The 21,897-nt window shown below is 35.9% G+C and overlaps 3 protein-coding genes across 6 annotated transcripts; 2 read left to right on the plus strand and 1 right to left on the minus strand.

The window, feature by feature from the left end:
- Positions 1–2,471: 2,471 nt before the first annotated feature.
- Positions 2,472–14,221, plus strand: tmem184ba (transmembrane protein 184ba). Of its 3 annotated transcripts, none has more exons than XM_058794062.1 (10): positions 2,472–2,574; positions 4,187–4,408; positions 4,500–4,665; positions 8,327–8,417; positions 8,965–9,040; positions 9,125–9,216; positions 9,331–9,500; positions 9,866–10,060; positions 10,880–10,906; positions 11,057–14,221. In XM_058794062.1, exons 2-10 carry the CDS (start codon positions 4,241–4,243, stop codon positions 11,302–11,304), a joined length of 1,233 nt encoding a protein of 410 aa, XP_058650045.1. In that variant the 5' UTR covers positions 2,472–2,574; positions 4,187–4,240; the 3' UTR covers positions 11,305–14,221. The 3 variants fall into 3 exon arrangements, with proteins under 3 accessions (XP_058650045.1, XP_058650043.1, XP_058650044.1); XM_058794060.1 differs by having other exon boundaries at positions 2,484–2,868; XM_058794061.1 differs by lacking the exon at positions 10,880–10,906 and having other exon boundaries at positions 2,484–2,868; positions 11,075–14,221.
- A 147-nt stretch (positions 14,222–14,368) lies between these two features.
- On the minus strand, positions 14,369–17,624 carry maff (v-maf avian musculoaponeurotic fibrosarcoma oncogene homolog F). 2 transcript variants are annotated; one of them, XM_058794070.1, is made up of 3 exons: positions 17,417–17,624; positions 15,658–15,719; positions 14,369–14,947 (listed from the first exon to the last, which is right to left on the minus strand). In XM_058794070.1, the coding sequence occupies exons 2-3, from the start codon at positions 15,691–15,693 to the stop codon at positions 14,504–14,506; spliced, it is 480 nt and encodes a 159-aa protein (XP_058650053.1). In that variant the 5' UTR covers positions 15,694–15,719; positions 17,417–17,624; the 3' UTR covers positions 14,369–14,503. The 2 variants fall into 2 exon arrangements, with proteins under 2 accessions (XP_058650053.1, XP_058650054.1); XM_058794071.1 differs by lacking the exon at positions 15,658–15,719.
- Positions 17,625–19,373: 1,749 nt separating this feature from the next.
- Positions 19,374–21,897, plus strand: tomm22 (translocase of outer mitochondrial membrane 22 homolog (yeast)). Its single transcript, XM_058793774.1, has 4 exons — positions 19,374–19,653; positions 20,276–20,394; positions 20,497–20,614; positions 21,091–21,897. The coding sequence occupies exons 1-4, from the start codon at positions 19,561–19,563 to the stop codon at positions 21,163–21,165; spliced, it is 405 nt and encodes a 134-aa protein (XP_058649757.1). The 5' UTR covers positions 19,374–19,560; the 3' UTR covers positions 21,166–21,897.

Consider the following 21,897-nt stretch of genomic DNA (forward strand, 5'->3'; position numbering starts at 1 on the left):
CATTGGATAGTAAGAAAAAAATAAGTACAATGTACTTATTGTGTTTATATTGTATTTCAAAACACTTTTGCTGCTATTGAGGTGGGATATGGGTAAGGTTGGGGACAGGTTTGGTGGTATGGGTAGGTTTAAGGGTGGGTTTAGGTGTAAGGGATGGGTCAACAGTGTAATTATAGATGCAATTACATAAAGGTATTATTAACAATATAAGTACAATGTAAGAACATGTATGTACACAATAAGTGCATTGTACCAAATGATTAATTTAAATGTAAGTACATAGTTACGGCCACCTAATATAAAGTGGGACCAAATATTTTTCTCTAATACACATTGGCCAAAGTTAACGGCACCCTTTTATTCAATACTTTTTGAAACCTCTATTTGCCAGTTTAACAGCTCTAAATTTTCTCCTATAATGCCTGATGAGGTTAAGTTGTGAGTCCCAGCTCCATGTTGGTGCTTCTTCTCTTCAGTTCACCCACTCATTTTCTATAGGGTTCAGGTCAGAGGACTGGAATGGCCAGCAGAAGCTTGGTTTTGTGCTCAGTGACCCATTTTTGTGTTGTTTTTGAGGTTTGTGTTTGGATTATTGTACGGTTGGAAGATCCAAACATGGCCCATTATAAGATTTCTAACAGAGTCAGTCACTTATTGATTTTTTATCTGTTGGTATTTGATAGAATCCATGATGCCATATGTCTAAACAAGATGTCCAGGACCTCCAGCAGAGATATAGCCCCACAACATCAAAAATACACATGGGGTACTTTTTATCCCTGTGTTCACCAAACCCATGTTGAGTGTTTGTTGCTAAAAAGCTAATTTTTTTGTTTCATCTGACCATAGAAGCCAGTGCCATTTGAAGTTCCAGTCGTGTCTGATAACTGAATATGCTGGAGTTTGTTTTTGGATGATCTAGGAGAATTCTTCTTGAAACCCTCCCAAACAACATGTGGTGATGTAGGTGCTTTTTTTTTAAAGGTTTTCTGACCCCAAGGCTCAACTATTTTCTGCAATTGTCCAGCTGTGGTCCTTGGAGAGTCTTTAGCCACTCAAACTCTCCTTCTCACCGTGCATTAGGACGATACAGACACACGTCCTCTTCCAGGCAGTTTCGTAACATTTTATGTTGATTGGAAATTCTTAATTATTGCCCTGATGGTGGAAATGGGAATTTTCACTGCTCTAGCTCTTTTCTTAAAGCCACTTCACTAATTTGTGAAGCTCAATTATCTTTTGCTGCACATCAGAAATATATTCTTTGGTTTTTCTCATTGTGATGGATGATTAAGGGAATTTGGGCTTTGTTTTCCCTCCTATTTATATTTCTGTGAAACAGGAAGCCATGGCTGGATAATTTCATGTTCATAATCACCCTGGAGTGCTCAAAATTGTGAATATGAATGGGAATATACTTCAGAGATATTTTACTCATAAGAATTTCTAGGGGTGCCAATAATTGTGTCCAACGTGTATTTTAGAAAAACATTTATTTCATAATGATATCCCCCCCCCCCCCCCATTTTAAAATCTTATTATCCAATGAAAGGTTAGATGTTTGTGAATTTTTTTAATAAAAGATCAAAAGGATTAACAATGCAGATAAATTTTCACAGCCTTCTTTGATCATATTTACCAAGGGTGCCGATATTTTTGGCCATGACTGTGTGTAAACGTGTTAAAAGTGGGGAAACAGACACATTTTGAATAAGTAACTGAATTAATTCACATTATAAAACTATATGTGACCCTGTAGCACAAAACCAGTCATAAGTAGCACGGGTATATTTGTAGCAATAGCCAACAATACATTGTATGGGTCAAAATTACAGATTTTTCTTTTATGCCAAAAATCATTAGGATTTTAAGTAAAGATCATGTTCCATGAAGATATTTTGTAAATTTCCTACTGTAAATATATTAAAACTTTTTTATTAGTAATATGCATTGCTAAGAACTTCATTTGGACAACTTTAAAGGTGATTTTCTCAATATTTAGATTTTTTTGCACCTTCAGACTATATCTCAGCCAAATATTGTGCTATCCTAACAAACCATACATCAATGGAAATATTATTTATTCATCTTTAAGATGATGTATAAATCTCAATTTCAAAAAATTGACCCTTATGACTTATGACCCTTATTGTGGTCCAGGGTCACATATTTCAAAGTGTTATTGCTCTAAATTAATGAAACGAAGTTAAAGTAAAACGAAAACATACATATGCATGTTTTATCCAATGATTAATGTACATAAACTCATTCATTTGGGAATAAATTTGGATTAAATGAGTAAATACTATTTATTAAACAATACGAAGTATTTATTTTTATTTTTATGTAAAATTAGCAAACGTCGTCCAGTATTACATAATTCTTAAAAACGTATTGTTTACTGAAAAAACATTGCGTCACTGAGCAACGACTTTTATTTTGAAGTTTCTAAAGCTACAGTCCATTTTAGAAAAAAAGAAAAAAAGGCTGCATGTTGTTGTAGCAGACTTCACAGCCGCTCTCCACTTTTATCCCCGTTAAACTAATCCGCAAGAGATTTTATTGAACAGCAAGGTGAGTTGGGAGAGAAGGAACTGCGTTTCAACGGCAATCCAACTAAGATTATAGATGAAATCCTTTAGAACAGTCGCGAGTACACTGTAAACTGTCCAAAGACGTGGTGAATTACTACATGGGAACAAATATAAAAGGAAGGAGCTCAGATTTTCCAGCAGAGATCAGCGGCGCTGGAATATAAACATGGATGACGGGCAGCAGCGATGGCTTTGAAGAATTAAGGCCGAATTGCTTCTCATTTGTTTTCCTTTGTGCACGGCGAATGGTTTTAAATCTGCGTTTATGTTATTGGTAAGTTGCCCGTGTTTCTAGTTTGTAGTTATTTTTCTTTTCAATTTTAGGGCGAACTTCAATTTACGTTATGTGACTCAACTAAATTTATGATGCTCTTCCAAAATAAGGTCAACGTATAACACAAAAAGTAAACTCTGAATGCATTCGACATATGATTTACGGTTTACCCAATAATTACAATTTGTTGATTCAAACGTGTATAACTTTTTTTATTTTTCTCACCAGTCAGTTTTGACTTTCATTGTGTCTTTTCAATACAATGAACACGATCGACTCAGAATGTCATAACATTCCAGAGAACACAAAAGTAAAAAATGTCATACAGGTTTGAACAATATTAGAGTGAGTAAATGTGACAAAACACTAAAGTAAAAGATAAAAAATCATGAAGTTAGCCTTAAGTTGGCTACATTTACTAAGATGTGAGATACACACACACATATGGATAAAGACACATGGATAAACATAATTTCCCGTTCTTCATACTTTGTAAATACAAAAAATAAACCCACTTTCTGCAAACCTAATTTGTCCTTGACCTGTTTTAAGTTACAGTAAGTGCTTATATTTATTGTGGTGCAACCATTTTTCATGACTAAATACTGCCACACTTTTTAATTTTTAAGTATTTTAGAGGTTATTCTGAAACAGATGTGCAACTAGTCTTTATACAGTGGAAATCATTATAGGAAATTGGTAGATGATAATTTTCATGCCATTTCATTAAAGCATGAAATGAAAATTCACCCTATATATTCCCTATTACATGTTATTGACTTTATGGTGAACGATTCATTCATTATGTTTCATGAAAAGTTGACCTTGTAATTTTTAATCAAAATATTATAATTCAATCTTTCATTGAAACCATAGACTTCTCTCTAGTGACGCATACCAGATTTCTACAATTGTTTTGTCCACTTCAAGTTCACATTCTGATTTGCCTCCTAACCAACAAATCATGGTTAGTACCAAGTCCCCACCCTACTGTTTTTTTCAATAACCCATTTCACTCGGATGTACATCACCATATCCAGAAAATATCAGTTTCTACTTCAGTTATATTGCGTCTTTAATCTCTGGCTGATTTTAGTTTCATTTCTTTGTTTGCCTACATTATCTTGCACCAAATTACTGTGAAATGATTCATGGTGACGTCATACTGTTTCACACTCCTCTTTCCTATCCTCTGATTCATTTTCATGGCATTTTTAAACTAAATATTGTTCCAGTACATCATGTTCCTACTTTACACACCCTTCTTCAGCATCTTTGATTCCCACTGATTTTAACATCTCAATCTCTATCACCACAGCTTTTGAGACGTGACGTGCCATTATCTGATCATTTTGGGGAGGAAGTTGTCGGGATGGCTCCTGGTTCACTAGCCACAATGGCCCCTACTGGGCCCAACATCTCCTGGTTACCAGAAGCTCCTCTGCTCACTCCAGAGCAGCCCATTTTCCTCATGACAACCATGGCCCAGGCAGTGTCAGGCTTCTTTGTGTGGACGGCACTTCTACTCACCTGCCACCAGGTAAACAACACCTTAACCAGCTGAGCTTGAGAATCGAAATTATATCGAAATATTTCAATGGGTTTATATGTGATTTTTTTGTTTTTTGCAGATCTACATGCATTTGCGTTACTACAGCTCTCCCAAGGAGCAGAGACACATAGTGCGCATCCTTTTCATTGTACCCATCTACGCCTTTGACTCCTGGCTCAGCCTTCTCTTCTTTACCAACGATCAGTACTATGTGTACTTCGACACAGTCAGGGATTGCTATGAGGGTAGGCCTTCTTTTCAGCTGTTTTTGCGCATGGAGATTTAAACACATCACCTTTGCGGCCTGAGCGGCTCTCTGGATGTGTAGTCAGTTGGGATTTCCAGAAGCAATTGTTGCGTAGTAACCGTGTTTATCACACCTCAGTGGAGCGGATGCACATGGATAAACTAATAAACCAGGTGCTCTTTTGACACCAGACTAGTACAGTGCAGGGTTATTATTGTTGACTAAAACGAAAAACATTTTCATTACTTAAACATTAACTGAAATAAAATAATAAAAAAAAACTCAAATTCAAATTTAACTACATTTTAAACAGAATTTTATTCTGGCTAGTTGCCGATGCAAAATTTCTCATTTTTGTAAGTACTAAAATAACTAAAACTAAATAAACTAAACTATATAGAAAACATATTAAAAAAATGTCAAACACGTGACACAACGCAATTACTAAAACTGTACTAAAAACTAAAATTAAAATAAGAACAGAAAAATATAAAAAATAAAATCTAATTCAAAATATTAACAACGCTATAATAGTATTTCAGGGATGTTTAAAATAACACTGGTACTGTGCCATAGCAATATTCAAATTGGTAGGTTTTTAAATTATTCATTCATTTTGGTTCTTGCTTGGTTGTAAAGAGCAAGTGGTACAATGTTTCATTCACGGATATATGTTTGGATAGTTTTGATTTCTCTTAATTGGGTGTAATGCTTCCATGTGTTTTGAGGTGGGAGGGTTTGGTAAACTCTCATTCACACCAACTAGACCTTCAGCTGCACTGCTGTATGTCTCCCGACTCAGCAGCAGCAAACAGTGAAGAGCAGCTGTGGCTGCAGGGTGCACATGCTATATATAGAGCTGAGCTCCATCCTCCACTGTCACACATACACTGCTCCACGGAGCAAGGGAAAAGGACAAATTAACACCCGCTGGGGATGCTGTGAATATTGGCACAATTCAATTGCTTCATAAGCGCAGGTCTTTGGAATTATCCACTGGAGTCTCACAACCAAGTTTCAAACTGTTTTGCGTGATTTAGTAGAGTGCAACAATTAGGTTCTGGAAGTAAAAATCCCATTCATTTTCTACATAAAGATACAGATTTGAGATTATAACATGAATGCTTCATAGCAGTACTTTTGTGAATTTTATCCACACTTGATAATGAAAACAACATAAAATAATTATTATACATTAAAAATATAGCTAACAGTAGCTGGTTAGGTTATTAATTTTGGTCCCACTTTACAGTGTGTGCAGAATCATTAGGCAAGTTGATATTCTGGTCATATTTTTTTTCCCAAGAACATTTTACCAATTCCAAACCACATCAATGTTAATAACTACTATTGATTTTGTATTTAATAATTTATAAGTGATATATAATTGTCCATGAAGGAAGGTTTTCCTTTACAGATAAAATGAGCCAAAAAAGAGATTGAACTCAAGAATAAAAGTTAAAAAAAATTATTAAATGCATGTGAGAAGGATGCAATACTAATGCAATAATAGAATTAGCAAAGTTAAGGCATGATCATTGGGCAGCGAAATGCTCATTGGGTCAGCAGGGTCAGAAAAAGCAGGTGGAGAAGAAAAGACACGTTAACTGCAAAAGAATTAAGAATTAAGGTGAAGAATTAGGTGAGAAACCATCAGGAATCATTTAGTCTCCAGCGCCATCATTTTCCAGAACTGCAACCTTCCTGGAGTCTCCAGAAGTGCAATGTGTCAGGTTCTCAGAGACTTTGCTTGGGTACATCTCCTATCCTGAAAAGTCTGTCTTGCAGGATTGATTAAAAATGAGCTCCTAAAACTTACTGCCAGATTCTGGAAGATAAATTCTTCAAACAGTGGTACAAGAGGATGTGATGCTGGTCCTTCAAGAGTCACTCTCAACTTATCTGTCCATAAATCCTATACAAAATCAGTCTTCATGTATTTCACAACGCTTCAGCATGTTATTCATATTAAGTGAGGGCCATTTTAAATAATTTTTTACCCAAGAAAAGTCTCTAGGAACCTGACACCTTGTAATTCTGGAGACTCCAGGAAGGTTGCAGTTCTGTAAAATGGTGGCGCTGGAGACTAAATGGTTCCTGATGGTTTCTCACCTAATTTTTGACATTAATTCTTAATTCTTTTGCAGTTAACGTGTCTTTTCTTCTCCACCTGTTTTTTCTGACCCTGCTGACCCAATGAGCATTTCGCTGCCCAATGATCATGCCTTAACTTTGCTAATTCTATTATTGCATTAGTATTGCATCCTTCTCATGGGCATTTAATAATTGTTTTACTTTTATTCTTGAGTTCAATCTCTTTTTTGGCTCATTTTATCTGTAAAGGAAAACCTGCCTAATAATTCTGCACACCTGAAATAAGGAGTTTCTGACTATCAGCCTTCATGGACAATTATATATCACTTATAAATGATTAAATACAAAATCAATAGATTTTTAGTTATTAAGATTGATGTGGTTTGGAATTGGTAAAATGTTCTTGGAAAAAAAATATGACCAGAATATCAACTTGCCTAATAATTCTGCACACACTGTATATTAAGTGGCCTATGGTACTATTTACTTACATTTAAATGAATCATTTGATACAATGCGCTTATTGTGTACGTACATGTTTTTACATTGTGCTTATATTTTTAAAAATACCTGCATGTAATTACATCTGTAATTACATTATAATTACACTGTTGACCCATCCCTTACATCTTAACCCACCCTTAAACCTACCCGTACCACCAAACTTGCCCCTAACCTTACCCCTATCCCACCGCAATAGCAGCAAAAGTGTTTTGCAATACAATATAAACACAATAAGGTCATTGTACTTATTTGTTAATGTAAGTACATGGTAGTTAAGGCCACTTAATATAAAATGTGACTTTTTTTTTTTTGTAAATGTATACATTTATTCAGATAGGATGTGGTAATTGATCAAAATTGACAGAAAAAGACATTTATAAATATAATGTAATATATTTCTATTTAAAATAAATCTACACAGTAATACATTTTAAGCTATATTCAAATAGAAAACTTTTAAACTGCAATGATATTTTACAATTTTACTGTTTTTACTGTATTTCTAATAAAATAAATTCAGCCTTGGTGACCATAAGAGACTTCTTTCAAAAGCATTTCAAAAACCTTACAGACCCCAAACGTTTGAATGGTAACAAACCAAAGTTTGTTGTTTTGTGATTCATCTTGGATCCAGTCGGTTTGGTTCATACCTTAGAACTCTTAATTGAAGTCTCTGAAATCCTAATGGAGAAAATGAATGGTAAAAACTAGAAGACTGCTAAAAATCTATGTAATTTTATTGGGCGTCCTATAATCTCTGGTGTAGAAAAGCACATGGTGTTTAAGGATGAAGGATTCTGCTACTGTAATTCTTTTATTCGTGGCATGGCCAGACCATCACGAGGGATGTTTTGCCGTGCACCACTGCATTGTTTAGCAAAAGTCTTTTGTTGGTGTTTGGTGAAACACTGATGATGGGATTTAGTCAGAAAGGTCTGCTTTGCTTGACTTCCACAGTATGAGGTTTACTGCCAAATGTGTTTTCTGAGAAGACTCAAAAGTTATCTACCATGTAAAATAAAGATATAATTTCAGTACTACTTCAATCCATCTTTTTGCAGCATTTGTGATCTATAACTTCTTGAGCCTGTGTTATGAATACCTCGGAGGAGAGAGCGCTATCATGGCTGAGATCAGAGGAAAACCCATTGAGTGAGTGTCATATTCCACTTATTCTTTTGTGTGAGAACTTTTTAATGCATGGCTCAAATCAATGCTCTTATTGATGTTTGATGAGACTGCAGGTGTGTTTGAAAAGGGTGTGTTTACATTTGACAGGTTTGGTTTGATTAAAAGAAGCTCGATTGCTCTGTTAGTGTGGCTCAATTGAATAAGTGTGAACGCTGCCATTCAAACTCCAGTTGCTGTTTTGACTCCTTTACATATTTTATAAACTCTTTGTCAGTTATCAGCTAATAATGTACACACACAAAATGAGCACATTTAGTTTGGTAATAAAAGTCATGAATGTTGACCAATCAGATTGCGACTGCATCGTATGTTTTGTCTTGTGTCTGTAGGTTAGTTGTTAAAAATGACAGTGTGAACGCTAAGTAAACTGGGATTAAATATATAAGTTTCTTTTTTGGTTCGGACCAAAAGGACCAAGATAACTGAACTACAAGTGTAAACGCACCCTAAGTTAAGTAATAGCTTAACATATTTATGTGAAACCAATCTTGTTCTTGTTTTGCTGCAGGTCCAGCTGTATATATGGAACGTGTTGTCTTTGGGGCAAGACCTACTCCATTGGCTTCCTTCGATTTTGCAAACAGGTTTGCTTATAGAACACTTTCTGAAATCCTTGTTCCTATTTTTCAGATTTTTTTGAGTAACTTGTTCATTAATTCGTTTCACAGGCCACTTTACAGTTCTGTGTGGTAAAACCCCTAATGGCCATGACTACAGTCATCCTGCAGGCTTTTGGGAAATACCGTGATGGGGACTTCAAGTATGTGCTTCTCATGTGATGTCTGATCTGTGACTGTTTTTTCTCCCTAATACTCAAGATTCAAAGTTTCAAAACTGAATTTTTGATTTTAGAATTTTGTTTCTGATCCCACAGTGTTGCTAGTGGTTACCTGTACGTGACCATCGTCTACAATATCTCCGTCAGCCTCTCACTCTACGCTCTTTTCCTGTTCTACTTTGCCACCCGAGACCTCCTCAGCCCCTACAGGCCCATGCTCAAGTTCTTCATGGTCAAATCAGTCATCTTCCTCTCCTTCTGGCAAGGTAAGATCTACTGATAAAGAAATATTAAAGTCAACATGAAATCAAAATGAACCCCCTTTACATTAAATGGTGATCTGAATCTTATAGTGGACATTTTATCAGTCTACATTATTCTGAAACAAAAAAATGTCTTCATATTATTTTCATCAAAACCTCTGCCACACCTCAAATAACAGGTTTTTTTTTTGTTTGTTTTTTCAGTTGACGTCAATAGGCATTTATGTTGCCCAATTATTGTTTTTGGCTTCTGTATGTGACGTCAGTTCTGTATGGATAAAACCAAGTCGTAATTTTCTTCTTGTTGAATATTCTGTGAATATTCTATTTAAAGCTATTGGTAAACTGTGGTCTCGCTGGTCTTTCAGGCATGCTGCTGGCCATCTTGGAGAAATGTGGTGCGATTCCTAAGATCAGCTCTCCTGAGGTTTCTGTCGGCGAGGGAACCGTTGCAGCTGGATACCAGAACTTCATCATTTGCATCGAGATGTTCTTTGCCGCCTTGGCTCTGCGACATGCGTTTACCTACAAGGTCTACATGGACAAAAGGCTGGATTCCCTTGGTGAGCTTTACACCTTTGTTCCTTTGTTCGTGAACAAATAGCATGTTTTTTTCCTCCAATATATGTAAAACAATGTTAAAAGGTAGTTTACACTTCAGTTAAAAAGTTTGGGGTTGGTAAGATTTTTTTGATTTAATTGTTTTTGTTTTTGAAAGAATTTGAAAAATTACAGTAAATACAGTAATATTATGAAATATTTTTACAATTAAAAATAACTAGTTTTCTGTTTTAATATATTTTAAAATGTAATTTATTCCTGTGATGGCAAAATTCAATTTTCAGCAGCCATTACTCTAGCTTTCAGTGTCACATGATCATTTGTTAAAATATTTGTTTTGATGCTTAATATTTTGTGGAAATTATTTTTTTCAGGATCTTTTGATGAGTAGAAAAATTATTTGAAATATGTGTTTTAACATTATAAGTGCTTTAATATCATTCGATTAATTTAATCGATCCTTGCTGAATAGAAGTATCTATTTCAAAAGTAAAAAAAAAAACTTACTGACCCCTTACTTATTTTCCCTAATTAAGGCATGTTTTATTGAAATTTCAAGAACGGTCATTCTCTCTTAACGTTTTGTCACAATCTTAATGGCTCAGAAGTCTTGGCTGACTTTCTCTTTTCTTCTTCTGCTTTTATTCTGTAAATCATTAATTCCTCAATCCATTCATTCTTATCTATTCTTTCTATGCTTTTTATTGTTTGTCTTTGCGCATCTTGCTTTCAAATTCTCTTGGTCATCCCATGCAACACATCCACCCTTCCACCCCTTTCCATCTTTTCTTTGTTTCTCCTTTTCATGCTGCACTCTAAAGGCCCTGTTCCTACATATGGACAGTACGGTAGGCTACAGTTCCTGATCTTAAACCACATCTCCTCTCTAAATGAAACTGTAGGGACAGTGGCCTCTTAAAAGGATAGTTCACCCAAAAAAGACAAGTCAATCTTGTGTTTTTTCTTTCTTTCTCTAAAACGTCTCATCTCTCATTAAGTTCTCCATTCTTCTCAAGGTCGCTGTGCCCCCATGAAGAGCATCTCCAGCAGCTTAAAGGAGACCATGAACCCTGGAGACATGGTTCAGGATGCCATCCACAATTTCTCCCCAGCCTACCAACAGTACACCCAGCAGTCCACCCTGGAGCAGGGGGTCACCGCACCGCCCGTATCACGCAATCACAGCTGCATGAGCGGCCGGGACAATGAGAAAACCCTGCTGCTTAGCTCCGATGATGAGTTTTAACTCGCTCGCCTGTCGTCCTGATCAAAGGTACTCCGCAAGGGACCGTTTACTGCTGCGGTAGTGTAATGATGAGGTTAACATAGGAACAGGTTATTAAAGGACCATCTTAAGCAAGTAGTTACATTCTAGTGCAGTAGAATCTAAAATTAAGCTGCTTATACTTGCTCAGTTGTCTTTTGATGCGCTTTTGTCTGATGTTTATACAGAGAATTAAATAATACTTTGAGCCAAATTTTGAAAACCCACATGGTCTGACACTTTGAATTTGACAATTTGAATTTGACTGACAATTTTTGAATTGATGTATTTTTTTATGCCTGTAGGTTCACGTAGGGGGTGTTTGGAAATCCCATTATATTTATAAAGAGCAGTGTATTGGAGGGCCCCCGTTCGGTGGGAATGTTCCGTTTTTGATTTACAAGTTCAAGTGCACCTTTGCTTCTGTTTCAACAGTGTTTATAGCTTCCCCGGTGATTTAAAGGGCGGGTATGGCTGTGGAGAGAGAGCTTTGATGGTAGATAGAGTACCAGCTGTTCAAACACGCCATTGTTGTTTTGACGGATGAATCAAGGGACAGGGAGAGAGGTTGATGGTCCACGATAAGATTACAGATTAAGGCAGTCTGGATTATAAAACTGTAATTGGAACATTACTCGCCTGGTGCAGATTTGCACAAGCTTTCGTAAAAGTGTGACTGTCCTGGACCACTGCAGGAAAAAGCATCTATCTAGGTTAGCCGAGCGGTTTAAAAAATAGATTTAGGTTACGCTTCTTAGTTTATGCTAGACTTTCACTGAGAAAGAACAGTCAAGTACCATCAGTTTATCCGTATTCTGTTGTCTGTCTGATGGAAATGCGAAATTTATATAATTTGAAAATGGGACAGTTCACCCTAAAATGACAATTCTGTCATCATTTATTCACTTTCATGCCATTCTAAAACTTCGTTTCTTCTGCTAAACACAGACACACAAATGATAGTCAACATCAACATTGAACTTTTTCATTTTATGGACAACATGAAGGCATACTTCAAAATACCTTCTTTCGTTTCGACAGTAAATGAGTAAGTGATGACACAATTTTCAGTTTTGGGTGAGCTATCCTCTTATTAGGTACTGTATTGTTTCTAGGTATCCCACTAGAGGGAGGCATATCTCTCAGTTCGTGCCCTTTATCTTTATGGGACACGCCTGTTATCACTGATCCTTTGAGAGCCACACCAAAGTCTCTCCCATTCTTCAGAAGCATCCGCCATTTACGCTTTACCTCTTTAGATAGCACTAGGCCCTCGATGACCAAGCTTGAAGCTTGTGGTTGGTTAGATAGCATCTTTGGAGTTACTTATTAACTGTCCTACACTTTTATTGGTACAATAGAGGCCAGTATAAACACAAAGCAGCTGGAACCAAGTACGAGTATGTATGGTACCTGCTTATAGTTATGTTAGTGTTTTTGCAGTGTATTCTTTATAAGGGGAGGATTTCTTTTAATAATATAGATGTTGTTGTAACTTGCACTAAGCAGATTTGTATATTTAGGAGAAATCCGAAAATCCTAGAACATTTTGGCAAGCTATTTCTGTACGTTATTATTCGTAGAGCGGTTTAAAGTAACATAGGAAGCGCTGTTACGTTTAAAAATATATATATATTTTGTGGAAACATATTTTGAAGTTACACTAAGACGTTCTTTGTACTGTCATGTTATTTCAAACAGAGCATTATGTATTACTATGTCAAAGATTTTGCTTCTATTTTTTTCCCTTGATGCTCTGGCCTAGGAAACAATAAAGAATTTTGTCTGTATATGTTTGTGTAATAGTGTTTTTTTCTTTTTACTCAGTGAATACACATATTTCTATATACAATATATACAACATTTATTTCAATTAAATGATATAAAATAGACAATGAATTTACCATAGAAAAATACAGATAATAAATACAAACATCAGTTGTTGTTTTTTTGTGCTCTCCCCTCTTACAAAACATTCGGCACATTGTTCTGAAGCACAGGTATAACGGGCATGATATTACCAGGTTAGATTCTCAGTACTGATGACGACTTTGCTAACTACACAATTTTAAAAAAAATCACCAGATATCCACGTTTAACATGGCCAATTGTTACCTGATCATACAGTATCACCCCGTTTATTGGAGTAAACCCGGCTTGTAGTTGGAAGTTATCCTGATGGCCACGGGTTGATGTGATGTACATGTGATAGCATTTTTGTCTTTCGCTTTCCTTCTGTCACTTTCTTATCCTCCTTTTTTTCCCTCCCGTGTGAGCCGCAAGTGCTCACTTCTCCTTCTGGCTGCTCTCTTCCCCATTTTCACATCTTCCTCAGATTCCCCTTTCCTATCTTTTTTCCCTCGAATGGTATTTTTTTAATATTCCAGCTGTCCAAAATATTCAGATACGTCCTTAATCATAAATAGCAAATAATATATATGGTCTTGGTTTTAAATACAAAAATACCACTACAAACAAGTCGCTCTAATATTAGTACAAATATGACCCTCACACATACTGAATCATATTACAAGTAATAAGGCTGTATACCTTACCATTACTAAACTACTAACTCATTACAACAAGTAAACATTACAAAAAACACAAAAATTCAAACAATGACCCCAAACTAGTCAATCAGAAGTAGTATTTAGACCAATCACAGCACAAATTACCTTCAAACATCTTGTTTCGAACACAAATAAAATAGCTTTCATGTCTGTTGTTGAACATTTGTCTTTTATACAAACATTAAAATATATAAATGGCATGTATCAATAGATCTGCACGTTCTCTAGTCCCATGACTCAGTAATACCATGGAGATAATCCAGCAAAACTAACCACCTTCTGAAATGTCGATGGTCCCACATGAAGACAAGTTGTTAGGACTATTTTTTTTTTAAAACATGTATCACCATCCAGAAAGCACAGTAATGGGCATAAATAGCATTAATGCTATCATTAGCAATAGCTTTATAAGTGCAGACTTATACACTTGTCATGATATTCGAGGCCACAACAACAGTACTGAGATTATTCTTGGACATTTATATATGTAAGTGAATCTGTAATTCCCAACTGGTACTTGTTTTTCTTCCTGTATATGTGAGTATACATGGTCTGTCTGTCTGTGCGATCATACTGTGTACCTATGTGTGTCTGCGTATCCATGTGGAGCCCTAGGATGCTCCTTGCTCTCTAGTGGTGTGCACCTGCTGCGGTGTCTTCACTATGGTAATGACGGAGGCTGTGTTCAGACGGGGTGTGGTGGCCAGCAGACTGCCTCCTCCGGATTCCAGACCTCTGGCGAAGCGCTGCAGGGCAGCGAGACGGGCACCCAGCCCTTCCAGCTCCCGCCGCATGCCGGCGTTCTCGGCCCCCAGTCGCTCCACCTCCCGCTGCAGCTCCTTCTTCTGCTGCTCCAGGGCCTCGCGCTGGGACACGCGCTTCACTCGGCAGCTCGCCGCGTAGCCGCGGTTTTTCAACGTGCGTCGTCTCTGCTTCAGCTTCTGCACTTCCTCGCGTGACAAACCGCGCAAGTGCATGTTGAGCTCGCGCACCGACAGCGACATGAGCTCACTGTCACTCAGCACTGGGACGTTCTCCCCGCATTCCCTCTTCACCTGAAATAATGGGACATTATTTGCATTGTAAGATGTATTTTTTTTTTTTTTTTACTGTAAAAAAAGAAAGAAAAAAAAGGCAACTATGGTTGCCAGAAAATTCATCCTAAAAATATGGTAATTACCGGATGGAATATTGGTGCCTGTGTAGTTTTCATCTTACAACTGTATATTTAATTAAATGCTATAATGTTAATATACAAAAATATGCTTTTTACCTAAATGTGCTGACAGCTACCATAATAATAGAGATGGTAAAATGGAAAGCCACATGATGAATCAGAGTTCATCATAAGTGGCCTGTCCATAAAATCTGACCAATACTCCTTGTATAAACCGTTCACAGGGCCATACACAAAGACACAATGCCGTCAGAGTAGCAAGACTAAAATAATACAATAAACACTAACTAAATAACACAAACGAGAAGAAAGGAATAATAAAATAAAACTGTGATGTTGATGTCAAAATTGTGGCAATTCATAGTTTGACCAGCGAATATACCATAAATTTGACAGTAGTTTACAGTAAAATTACATAAAGCGATGTTACACCATTCACAGTTCCTCATTTATTGTATATAGTAAGTTTACTTAGTTAACCAATTAACAGGTTTTACTCTAGCATTTTTTTACAGTATATTTTTGTAAAAATTACAATTTGCAGAATGTGACAAAATTCACAAGTGTTTTCATTAAAATGATCTTTACCTTCAGGGCTTTACTGGCTCTGCCGTCTGAAGTCATTGTCTGGATTTATGTATCCCTGAAACCTGTAAATGTCATATAAACCAATTAAGTGAAAATGTACATGGAATAAAGTCACACTATATTGTGAATATAGTCAAAGCTAAAGGCCGTTGTTAGGCTGCTTGACTCAGCAAAACAACTATATTCACAATACTGCAAATTCTTTGAGTTTATTAAATAGTTTTTTTATTAAATAGTCAAAGCATAATAAAAATATTATGGACTCAACATTTTAATTAAAATGTTTTGCCAAGTGACATCTTCCACTAGAAGGCATAGAACCCTGACATAATAAAAGACTGATGTTATACAACAGAAATAACGACATGCTATGCGAGATGCGCCGTGTTGATAATTTGATATCGGCCGATATATCTGCCTATAGTTGCCATTTTTAATCATCGGCACAGATTTTTAGCAGTTTCTTTATTTCTGAAAAATTCTATTGGATTACAGAATCAATTGCCATCTGAAGTATATATGTTTATTTTACGGATTCATTCCTTTAAAATGAATTATTTCTAACTTAAATAGTTAAAATATACATTTTATATCGGCCACCAGGGGATCAAGCATTAAAAGACTACTATGAACAGGTGTGTGGCGTCATAGCTGGGTGGTGGATTTTAGCACATAATAAGGAAGACAGAAGACAGGAACTATGCATATAAATATATAATGTGGCTTGTGTGGTCAGCTCGTGAACACTCAATCTTTAAGACCATTTAAAGACAATAAACTTCCAGTACTTATTTCCATTTTTCTAAATCTAGGCTTTCCAAAGAGTAGCACTTTTTTCTTGACAGTGAATCATGACTGGTCAAAGTCCAGATGAAGAAGTGAACGCTGCTGACCATGAGTTTCCCGTCATGCGTGGGAAGTGCGCCTATCATCCGCGAGCTGCTGCCTCAAATAACCGACTGAGCTTTTCCACAGAGTCACAGTGATTCAGCACAAGTCCTCCATTCCTGACTTCACAGCAGCTCCTTACTTTCCTTTTACATTTCGCCTTTTACATCATTTATAAAATTCCCAGTGACTTTGCCACAACAAATATTGCCACTCACTTATAAACAGTTTATAAAACTCCAATTTAGTAAACAACAACAGCACTGGTTTTGGGCTGTCATTTCCCCCGAAACGTCTTGAGGTTAACATGCTCCTTAAGTATTGCGTTACTTACAAAGCGACAATTTAATAATATATAAATTCAAATATAACTTATAATTATGAATAAAACACAATAAAGGATTATAACAACGTAAGAACCCGTTTATTACGTAAGATACTACTAGTTCAAACCAAACCAAGATTTTGCTGACTAGTCGCTTCTCGTCGAAAACAACATACATGTTTACACGTTTTGAGTAGTTCTGAACATAATACATACAGTTATGCTGAATACAAATGTATATTTTAACTGTCTGACCCGACAACATCTAAGCAGCTATTTCCTTATTACCCGTTAGCTTGTTGCTACACCTAACATCGTGGTAAAAACATGCTATTCGCGCTCATGAAGACTAATACTATTAAAAATTTATAAAATACGACTCTAAATGATAGGTTAATATACAAATCTAAACCATAACAGTATCAGTAGTGGGTATTACGTTAAAACAAACACTGAGTGCATGTAACGTTACAGCGGATTTGCTAACACCCCTCCGTTTCCTTAGTGTAAACAAATGTCGAAAGGAGAAAAAATAGACAATCTTGCCTGGTGTTGATTTCTCCTCTTTGCTGATTTCACACGAAGCTGAATATACGGATCAGTCCACGATTCTCACCGCTGATTCGGTATTTCGACTGACATACGTTATCGCAGCACGGCCCGTGTTTAGACGGACTAGAAAGCTAAACGCCTTTTTCCCGGAATCAGTCCACCATCAGCGGGCTGGATCCTTTCATTCATAAAAAACACACACACAATGACTCAAGGCTTTAAGAATGAGGGCGGGACCTCAGCACACACAAAAATATCAGTCAACAACCTTGTGAAACTTCTTTTTATTAACCCATTTAATCCCTTCGACATTTATATTTGAGTTTATAAGGTCTAAAAAGAGTTTATGTATTCACTATTTGTCACCTTTAAATGAAAGTGTAGACTGATGTGGATATTTATGGCTGGTGTAATGTACACAGCCTTTTATTTTTGGAATGAATAAAAATTATCATCCATAACCAGTATAAATGTAGCTATCCAATGACAGTCAGTGTACTGAAGGATGTCTATTGTGGATTTTGCTAATGTGGGACACTACTAGCCTATGTTTTGGGTTAGAAATTGTTAAATTTTTACAAAGCAAATTTTTAATTTAACACTCCTGGGTAATTGTGCATATGTTTGGTTAACTAATTTAGTAGGCCTTCCTGTCTTCATCAGTTTGTCTAAAAAACTAGTAGCCTATATGTTTAATACAACTATATAACAGAAATCATATACTATTTAAAAGAATTTATTACAAAATCATCCTATTTCTGACAGCGACAATAATAATAACCATGTAATGAAGTCAAAAATGTAACTTAATAAAGATGGCAAAATAATTTCAGAAACTATTTAAAAACTTTGGTACATGGGATGTCGTAAAAATTATATTAAACTTCTATGCACAGCACTTGTGGAACATGTATTTTCAAAAGCATGTATTAAGCAAATTGTTATAACATTAATTTCGTCGTATGTCACTGAACTTTGAGTGAACTTCACAAGAGGTGCTTCCTCTTTGATGATTTTTATGGCCGCATTTATGACATACCTTCCAGAAAGTCAAGTTATTTCAATAACTTGACACCCTGCTTGAATTCAACACCAATTTGATGTTGTAAAAGAAGAGAAAAATGCACTGAAGCTTAGGTGTCCCACATTAGTCAGTGTTCCGTATTACATGAATCCACCCTGTATCCAGCCAATAGATAATTGTGTACATATATGTAACTGTGTAATGTTTTTGAATTTGTAAATTAAACATTTGTAATGAAGTGTTTCATTTCATGACAAGATCATGTCTCTTTCAAAGCTCCATAAAAGAAAGCATGCATAAAATACAACTCATACATTTATACAATATTTTAAGGCTATTGAGGTAAGACCACTTTTTCTCTTATACTGTATATTGTGATCAAAATAAACAAACAAACAAACATGTATTTGATCATATTTGTGATCACTGGGGAAACACAAACCCTCATTTTAAATTAGTAACTATTAAGTATTAATTCAATGAGCAATTGAATAAATAACTCTTACATTAAATGAAATACAGCATAATTAAAAAGAAAAGGTTTTATTTATTTTTCCCACAAAATTGCCATCAGTAACAAGTGTGACCAGAAATAAAACACATGCTTTCACTAACTTGAAACATTTTAAGAAAAGACATAGAGCTTGTTCCAAGTATTCAAGCAAAAAAGTACTAGGCAATAAATTAATAATTATAAAATAAACAATCGGTTTTGTTTCGAAACAGCTGTCTGAAACTCCCACAGAAGCCGTATTTTCTCTTTTTTGTTTTGTTTTTTGTTTTTGTATGAAGTGACGTGAATATGTACGTAATTGGAGTTCCTCCTCCACTTCATATTAATAAAAGCAGCAATTTTCCACTATTTCATCGTCCACTAGCACGCAATCATGAGCTGCAGTAAGACCTCCCTGTCGATAGGTGTCCTAATATGTCTTTGTGCTTCCTTACAAGGAACCGGGGAAGTAAATCTGTCTCACATGTAACCCAAGTGACCTCAGGTTTCAATGCGTGCTCTTTGGTTCTAAGTCATTGTGAAGCTGTAAAACACCACTGAGATCCTTTCACAATTATAATATAACGTTTATAGCTAAAAGTGACTAGCGTCGTATTTTAAATGGCTGCTATCCAGGAGCTCTCTCCAGACTCTGGCCGCGGGGAGACACGACCCCCCGAAGACGAGATCGAGGGCGATGATGAGGATGAAGAGGTATTTGATTGCTTCCACAGTTTTGCTTGACCTTATGAAATTGTGAAGATATAGGAAACTGTAAGGAAAAAGACTAAAGCTATTAGCTTGTTTGGTGCTTTTATAGCCAATATTAGCTATTTAGCTGATCAAACATGGCATAAAATGAAAAGCCTTCTTTTTTTAAGATGTTTGGGTATTTGTTTCACGATTTTATTTTATTTATTTTATTCAGGGATTTGTTCTGCGCAAGTGACTACAATTTATCTTAATTTTGCATTTCACAAATGTCACTTGAATAATTATTATCTACTAACGTTAAATAATTATCAATTTATGTAAATAATTCGTTTTCATTTACTATTATTTCTTGTTAAGATTAATATTGAAGAGCAATAATTAGTGTTTGTCCGTTAATATTAATCTTAATTTTTCACGTACACAAAGTATGTCATATTTTAATATTGCACAGCTAATAGAACCTGTCAGTTGTCAAATGCAGTTTACCTGCTTACCTGTACATGAGGAATGAGATTTTCCATTGAGTCCTGAGTAAGCCATTTTTACTAAGGCAGTTTATTTTGTCCCATGACTGGTGGTATTAATTTTCTGACACGACTCCTACTTTTACCTTCTCTCACAGTTGGATGAAACACTGTTGGAGAGGTTGTGGGGTCTTACAGAGATGTTTCCAGAATCACTGCGATCAGCAGCTGAAGTTTCCGCACAGAGTTCACTATCTGTAGCCAAAAAACTTTACAGGTGAGGGGCTTGCAGTTGTATGTTACACTTAAAACCATACAGTCACATTAACTGTAGAATTAATCTGGACATTTCAGTATTTCACATTATGCTTTCTTGTAGTTTCTCCCGCTCAGCTCTATGGGTCGGTACTACTTCCTTTATGATTCTGGTTCTGCCGGTTGTGTTCGAGACTGAGAGGTTACAGCTGGAACAGCAACAACTACAACAGCAGAGACAGGTAAGTAGCACCGACGTCCTGCTTAAATATAAACACTTTCCTTGCAATATTGTACTCTGCTAAATAGGAGTAAGCTGCATGAGAATCTTCTGTAACGGCATGAGTAATTTTGTATAAAAAGATACAAACTAAAGAGCTTTAAAGAATCACTGCACAAACAGCATCTCATTATGTAACAAATGTGTTTGAAACAATAAAACTCAAAACAGTGCTAATGATATAATGAAATATATTGTTCTGACACTAAATTCAGATTGGATGAGTCATATTTAAAGCTATAGACTTCAACAGTTGGGTTCCGGAAGTAAAAATCCTCTTAATTTTCCCCATAAGGAAATTTTTTTATTTTATTTTTTTTCACAGTAACTTATAAATCTTTAAACTAACTTTGAGTTATGAGGTTGCTAATCAAAGGAATTCTAATTTATTATTATTTAAATTTCTCATTTCCTTTGTCATTTTTCTGCTTTCAATAGATTTTGTTGGGTCCAAATGCTGGCATGTCTGGAGGAATGCCTGGAATGATGCCTCCTGCTCCTGGGAAGCTGTGATGATGTATATATTGTAATATCCATGAGTTGTAGAAGAAGAAGGGGAAAGAGAGAGGGAGCAGGAACTGGAGAATGATGTGAGAAGATGCTGTGGTTGGTCAACATCAAGAAGTTGTTACCCTGTATAGTTTGTGTATACAGTGGAGACCTTGATGACTTTTTATGAACTTCCCTCTCTCTCTGCCTTTCTCACAAAACATTCTGCATAGACTGTCGTCAAAGCTCTGATCTTTTACTTTTTTATTATAACTATCGAATAACATCTTTCGGAAAGAGAGTATAGCAGGTTTTGGGGAATATTTTGACTGTGTTGTAGGTGTGTTATATTGCTAAGAGAGTGTTTACGGTGCAATGTTGGCCATTGAAATGCCGGATCAACACTGACATGCAAAGAATCTGTAACAGCATTCAAAAGATCTGTAGTATTTATGAGGGCATACAAGGCCAATATTGATTGTGAAATTTTCTCTGTCTACAAATTATGGTTGTTTCTTGTTCTTTATTCAGAAATGTTCAAACCTTTAGAACTGGTTCTCTACCAACGGTGTCTTTTACAGGTAGAACTAATATCATGCAAAGCTTCTGCAATGTTATTCCTCAGACAAAAGCCATATAGTATGCAGAACCATTGTGAAATATTTAAGAAAGAATGTTTCAAAACATTGTACTTTAAGTAGTGTATAATTATGTTTGCTCCACATGATAGGAATAAAAACAAGTCCTCCTCTGTCA

Source organism: Onychostoma macrolepis, chromosome 12 (assembly GCF_012432095.1).
Source record: "Onychostoma macrolepis isolate SWU-2019 chromosome 12, ASM1243209v1, whole genome shotgun sequence".
In the NCBI taxonomy this organism is placed as follows: domain Eukaryota; kingdom Metazoa; phylum Chordata; class Actinopteri; order Cypriniformes; family Cyprinidae; genus Onychostoma; species Onychostoma macrolepis.